This window comes from Sinocyclocheilus rhinocerous, unplaced genomic scaffold, assembly GCF_001515625.1.
Source record: "Sinocyclocheilus rhinocerous isolate Xijiao unplaced genomic scaffold, SAMN03320098_v1.1 scaffold430, whole genome shotgun sequence".
Classification (NCBI taxonomy): Eukaryota; Metazoa; Chordata; class Actinopteri; order Cypriniformes; family Cyprinidae; genus Sinocyclocheilus; species Sinocyclocheilus rhinocerous.
In genome coordinates, this window is record NW_015668442.1 from 143,432 (window position 1) to 150,817 (window position 7,386).

The 7,386-nt window shown below is 36.8% G+C and overlaps 1 protein-coding gene across 1 annotated transcript in view; it reads right to left on the bottom strand.

The window, feature by feature from the left end:
* Positions 1-6,097, bottom strand: part of LOC107734014 (uncharacterized) — a 23,307-nt gene extending 17,210 nt beyond the window's left edge. Inside the window, exons 1-6 of the mRNA XM_016545870.1 lie at positions 6,073-6,097; positions 3,454-3,534; positions 2,340-2,420; positions 2,015-2,175; positions 1,807-1,919; positions 1,445-1,596 (exon numbers count right to left, since the gene is read on the bottom strand). Coding sequence (XP_016401356.1) covers positions 1,445-1,596; positions 1,807-1,919; positions 2,015-2,175; positions 2,340-2,420; positions 3,454-3,534; positions 6,073-6,097 — 613 coding nt within the window. The remainder of the gene's footprint in view (positions 1-1,444; positions 1,597-1,806; positions 1,920-2,014; positions 2,176-2,339; positions 2,421-3,453; positions 3,535-6,072) is intronic.
* Between the last annotated feature and the right edge of the window lie 1,289 nt (positions 6,098-7,386).

The window sequence follows — 7,386 nt, forward strand, 5'->3', positions numbered from 1 at the left end:
AATAATATGATATTATGTATTGCATTGTTAAATAAATATGAGACATATATATACAGTATATATATATATGTATATATATATACACACACACACAAATCAAGTGGAAGAGAAAGACTACTAAGCAGAAAAAAAGTTATTTTCTAGTTAGCTGAAACTGAAATTATAAGTGTTATGTTAGAGCAGTAATGTATAGTATCATCAGCAGAGTTTAGAAGATACTCATTTGAGGTACTTTATTTGAAACCTCAAAAAAATGTTCTAGTGTGTTTGCTTTTTAACTTTGAATACAAACTTATCTGCTTTTACTTCTGTAGCTATTTTGACAGTCAGCTCCCGATGCGATGTCATTCACTGTATGCGCACATTCAAAGCATCGCGTCTGGGCGCGTCAACTGCGCTCGCGCTTTTTTAATCTCGTAATAAACCGGTAAATGATCTGTCCAGAAATGATGCTGATGGACAGAACAAGTTTATATTTAGAATACATTGCAATCACTCTAAAATAGATGACGACAACTCACACACCTGCATTAGGAGCTGTACTTCTTTGCGTGCCTATTTAGCCGTTTGCATCGCACAGTTTGCGGCATCTGATGGATGCGTTCGTTACGCAGACATTCAGAAGGCGGGACCCGCTTTGAAACGGCAACATTAATTGGTTTAATTGCAGATGAGTGACAATTCAACTATATCCAATGAACAATGAGGCTAGAATTTGCTGCCCGTCTTGACTGGTGGACTAGCATATAGGGGATGTTAAGGTTATGGAGGCCCCTCCTCAAAGCCCGAGGCCCTAGGCAATCGCCTGCTCTGCCTATAGCTAGCCGGCCCTGGGTCATATATATCTAATATTTTAGATAATAGCTAATTATAGAATAAACAAAACATTTTTATGTGAAAAAAGATGAACATACAGAAGCATTTTTAGCAATGCTGTTTAATTGGTGTACTTGTAATAATACATCCGTGCATTTACATATTCTGTTGTGTTGCTGAATTGCATCTGATATTAATTACTTTGACATGAATGCAAATAAGCCTACATCATATTTCTGATGTGGTGTTAATAGTATCTGCGTCAGGTGAGTGCTATGAATTTGACAGAACGAGTACAAAATGAGTTTGTCATAGTCCTCAAATAATATTTTTGTTAAAGGTTTAACTGACCACTAGGCCTATTAGTTGCAACAGTTAGTTGTAAACCTATATGCCAATTATCCCCTTCAGTGCTGCTACACTAAAACCAGTTAAAAACTGCAGATTAAAAATGGAAAATTAAAGATGTAAGGCTTTCTTTTATTGTTTAAGCACTGATCTGTTAAAGATCCTGAATGAAAGCTCACTATTGAAAAAGCATTAATATGATGAACGTCAATCTAAGTGTATTTACGGTGTTTCCTCTTTTAGATATCATCAATTAGGGGGAATGTATTGTTCTTTTCACAGATGAACGTTTTCTGCATTTTGCAAGAATTATCAAACCATTCATTCAAAAAACCCTCCCAATATCCCAGACTAGCACAGTTTTCTCCAGAAGGATCGTCTTCTTTCCAGTTATCCGGTTCACTCGGCCAAGATACCCTCATGTGCCAAAACCTGTAGAAGCAGAAACAGGGAGTTTAAGTGAAGTTAAAATGCAAAATGCATTAAACCTAACATTTCAAGAAAAGACAACAGACTTCAGTCTTTTGTATTCATAGGTAAACAGGCAAGAAAATACAACAAATATCTGCAATGCAACATACTGCAATACACAATAGATTCAGAAAACCAAAGCCCAGCTCTCATTCACATATATATTCTTACTGTACTCCAGTTTCACTGAGAGTTTGGCTATTCATCCAAACCCAGTGTCCCTCCGTTTCAAGATCATTGAGACCAATCCAGTGTGTCTCTTTAATTTTAGAGACCAGGAAATCCTGATGGAGAACATTTACTTTATTGCTGTTCTTTAGGGAAAAAAGTGTTTTTTTTAATCTTTCACTGTATGTAAAGTACTTTTTTTCTACCTCACCTGTATTTCTTTGTTGTTTATGGAGACGAGACGAGCTTTTGATGCTACACATAAATCACGGCTCTCAAACCATGTCTGCTTTTTAGAGGAGAAGAAATAACACTTTCCACGATGTGCTGTCCAGCCATCCTCACAGGGCTGACAAGACGTAGATACAAATCCTGGAAATTATGTTTAAAACCATAATTGATAATCTCTCTAGCGATATTAACTGAAAAACTATGATTATTGACTACAAGTAACAGAGCAGAAAAATAAAATAAAACACAGAATAGGACCAAAGAAAGCAGTAAGTTAATTGTCTTGAAAGGATTTATCCACTCACCAGTGCATAAAGAGAGGCAGTTTTTGGCAGCGTTGTACTTGTGCAAGAGCTTTTCATCATCAGCTGATACAGAACACACTGCTTGAATGAACCAATAAAAACAAGCAAATTAAAGTTAAAATCAACGGTTGGTTTAGTGTAACCACAAGCCAATATGAAGGGAAATAACTTTATATCTCATACTTTTGGCTTGTTACTCATAAAGTGCTACTTTATCTCTCAGCTGCTAATATTTCACAATTTAATTTTTATATATACAGTGCTCTCCACTAATATTGGCACCTTCGGTAAATATGAGCAAATATGGCTGTGAAAATAAATCTGCATTATTTATCCCTTTGATTTGAAAATTCACAAAATTCTAAACTTTCATTGAAGTAAAACAATTGAAAGTGAGGGGAAAATCTCATTGTGAAATAAATGTTTTTCTCTAGTTCACGTTGGCCACGATTATTTGCACCCAATTATTGCAACATCCTTTTACCAAGATAAAAGCTCTGAGTTTTCTCTTAAAATGCCTAATGAGTTTGGAGAACACCTGACAAGAGATCAGAAACCATTCCTTCATCCAGAATCTCTCCAGACCCTTCAGATTTCCAGCTCTATGTTGGGGCTTCTTCTCTTCAGTTCACCCCACTCATTTTCTATAGGGTTCAGGTCAGAGATGGCCATGGAAGAAGCTTCATTTTGTGCTGTGACACATTTTTGTGTTGATTTTGATGTTTGTTTTGGATCATTGTCCTGATGGAAGATCCAACCAAGATTTCTAACAGAGGCAATCAGGTTTAGATTTGTAATCTGTTGGTATTTGAAAGAATCCATGATGCCATGCATCTGAACAAGAGGACCTCTGGCAGAAAAACTAAAAAAAAAAAAAGTTTGTACTAAACCCATCTGGTGGGTTTGCTGCCAAAAAGCTCATTTTTTTAGATTCATCTGACCATAGCCAGATCTGTTGAAGTTCCAGTCGTGTCTAACAAGGCTCAAATAAGCTGCCTTTGCTCATAGTTACCAAGGATGCCAATATTAGTGGAGGGCACTCACTGTATATATACTTATCATTACAAATGCTATTTTATTTTCCCAACTAGTTCTATAATGAATAAGTACTTACACTTCTCTGGATCTGACTGTAGATTGGACACATTGTGCTGCTGGTCAGATGGAGCGTCACACAAGGTAAATTTACCAGCATCTAATTGACACACATACAATAAATGCATAGTTTACACGAGCACAATTTACTCACTGTGTTATTATGTGGATGCACACAAGTTGCTTCAACTGTAAATGATTGTTGGCCATTTTTTATTTAGTCACATTCTGGATATTTGAGGGTTGTGCAAAAAATAAAAAAATAAATAACTTGGTTAGTTTTAATGAGTCTGCCAAAAGGATTCTGCAAACAGTCTCAAACTACTTCTTGTGTCTTTAAGTTTGTGAGTGGTTGATGACAATGTGTATTTAAATAGGCTACATATCCTCAACAGTGATATATTAATAGTCTTTGAGTATTAAAAAATAGCAACAAACATTTAAGTATTTAGAAAAAAATTTTTTTTCTTAATATTGGTTAAAACCTCTGTGTGTTTGTTGACTGTTTAAAACCCCTTAAGTGTCACCGGCCCACCGGTGGGCCCACAGCCATTACATAATTTATTGCCTTTTTACTCTATCAAATATTTTAGTAATCACCCTAAATTAGATATCATTTGAAAGCTTAAAAACTCAAAATTTATCCTATGAAAACCATTTTGAAATCAGACATTGCGTTGGCATTGAAATGGTACTTTAAAATCTTTTGCCCGTCTCCTCCCCTGTGGGCGGTGTCATGTGTCATATTACAAAATGTATAAGGTATTTTACAATCAAACCTTTTTATAATCTTGACAAAATACATATCGTTGGAAAGGTCTGAGTCTCAAGATTATTTTGTGATAGAAGTAATATGGACATAGAAATTTAGACATTTATGACAGAAAAATGCATCAAAAAAATTCAGTGGAGTTTGGGTGTCACCCGGTGGCTGTTTGTGGTATAACGTCCTAAATAAAATCTCACAGGAACCTCAATTTTTTTTATATCAACTTCAAATTTGGAACATAACTTATTTAGACATAAGGCTTTAATTTTATAGCAATTTTAGAGTTAAACCTAAACCTAAACCTAAAATATTACAAAATATATATTTTATATGAAATAAAATAAAAATTGTACAGTGCATTTTCTTTGCAGTAAATTTAAACTTCTATAACTTTTTGATACTTTCAGATTTTGAAATGATTCCACTTCTACAATAATCTGCTGATTTTCTTCTTTAAAAAGAGTCCAACCATAGATCTGTATTGCTTTAATTATAATAATTTAAATTTGGATAGTGCACTTTCACGTCTATGTTCAAAAATGGGGCGTGACCACTGATCTATATATAATGACTGGATCGCTCATTGCGTTCTAAACTGCCGACAGCCGCCATCTTACTATTCCCTACCGGCAGAGAGCGCCAGTCAAAACACTGACCTAAAATCACCCGATTTGAAGGTATCAGTCACACAGGATTCGTTTTTATGTTATGTGTATGTAAATAAATTTTTACTTAAGATGTTATCTGCAATGTTTATGGTCTTTTTGGGCAGGATAAGCAATATATTTAAATCGTTAAGGTGGGTGTGTCAGCTGCAGGTAACGTTAACTGATCCAACACAAAATATATTTCTTCTTTATGTACGTAATTATGCAGGAAATATTAAACATTATAAAACGGTTAGTTCCATTCCTCAATTCCGATTGGTCAGCAGCTGTGTTTTATTCACAATACAGCACTGATGACCGCTTCAACCAAAGGTTCTGTGTATCACTGAGCAACACCCTTAGCAACATAAGCAATCAATAATATAGCATCAAAACGGTTTCATTTATTATGTATTTCGGCAGAATTAACTGTTTGATATTTATTTAATGAAGTGTGAGTGACCCCTGCTGGCGTTATGTTGCATCTTTCATCTTTAATTCTGAGACCCCGCCCTTCCCCCGTCTAATAAACGCTTCTCATGCGGAGATGTGTTGATCAGTGTTGACAAGTCCGCGGTTTTCCCGCGGAATTGGGCTATTTTAACACTGTTTAACACTGACTCCAATAACTAACATGATATTTATCCCCTGGAATGCGAATTTTAGCAGGGGGACCTGTGTGTGTGAGAAAATATCATATATGGTGTTAAAGGGGTCATATGACCTTGCTAAAAAAGAACATTATTTTGTGTATTGGAATATGTTTATGCGGTTTAAGGTTAAAAAAACACATTATTTTCCACATACTGTGTACATTATTGTTGCTCCTCCATGCCCGCCTTTCTGAAACTGTCGATTTTTACAAAGATCATCGGTCTGAAAGGCGAGGTGTGCTATGATTGGCCAGTTATCCAGTGCGTTGTGATTGGCCGAATTCCTCAAGCATGTGATGGAAATGTTACGCCCCTACCATACTGGGATGCCGTGCCGTGATTATAATGACTCAAGCCCCGTTCACACTGCCAGCGACTTTTTCGCTGTATGTCGATCACTAGGGGAGCGAAATCAGACGCTCTTGTTTTTTCAGACGCTTGCAGAAAAAGGCTTACCAAAACAAAGTTACTGGGTTAATCTTTTTCACATTTCCTTGGTTGGTAGATGCACCGGGGACCTGATTATAGCACTTAAAACCTGGAAAAGTCAGATTTTCATGATATGTCACCTTTAAGCTCCATTAGATGAGGCATGTTCGGAATGTTCTTTTGCCCTTTACTGTTGCTGTCAGGAAAATTCTTTTTAGCGGAAGGACAGCATTTAACGAACTTGCTTCAAAAAGTAACATTTCAATACATACATTTTTGGTTTTAATATTTTAGCAATAAGGTACTCGAGGCCGTGCTTCAAAGTACTTAGTAATGATGTGTATATTTTTAATGTCCCAATTGAGCGACATCTATTTCAGATGCTCAAAGATCACGCAAATATGGCGTTTTACTCGCATTACCGTTTCCATGTAAACTGTTATGTATATATTTTAAATTAATAATGAATTTTACCACTGATTAAATCATTACCTGATTCAAAATGAATGCTGTTAACGAAATCATTGAATAAAAAACACTATAACAAGTTGCAACTGCGTCCAAACAGGCTTTGATGCTTAAATTCAGTGTCTGGCTGTCATGATAGCAAGGGCCATGGATGCTGTGTGTGTGATAAATAGTATATGGGTTTGTAACAAGCTTTCTTATTGGTTATTACGTATGCGTATGTACGTATACGGAAGTGTTCAGTAAAACAGCATCAAAACAGAGTGCAAGTCTAGCGTGGTTCATGACATGGTGTCAGAAGAGGGATCTTAGCTCAGTGGACTCTGACAGACTGTTGCTATTTGGCCCCTATTAGTAAAGAGCTGCACAGTCGAGAATATGCTCAAATTTTCGCCACCAGAAAGTTTCCCGTTTGAAAGGCCGAGCGAATGGCCGGAGTGGAAACAGAGATTCATGCGTTACAGAACAGCCACCAAATTATCACTGGAGGACGGCGATGTGCAGGTGTAATGTGGGGTTTGGGTTTTGTTTTTGTTTCATGTTCATGTCCATGTCTTTTGAAGTGTTCAGTAAACAACATCTAAACAGAGTGCAAGTCTAGCGTGGTTTATGACATGGTGTCAGAAGAGGGATCTTAGCTCAGTGGACTCTGACAGACTGTTGCTATTTTGCCCCTATAAGTAAAGAGCTGCACAGTCGAGAATATGCTCAAATTTTCGCCTCCAGAAAGTTTCCCGTTTGAAAGGCCGAGCGAATGGCTGGAGTGGAAACAGAGATTCATGCGTTACAGAACAGCCACCAAATTATCACTGGAGGACGGCGATGTGCAGGTGTAATGTGGGGTTTGGGTTTTATGCCCCAATGGTGCTGGTCGCCAAAAAGAATGGAGACATTAGAATATGTGTCGACCTCAAACGACTAAATGAAGTCGTCATTCGTGAAAAGTATGTTTTGCCAACCTTGGATGACATCACTTCTAAACTGGC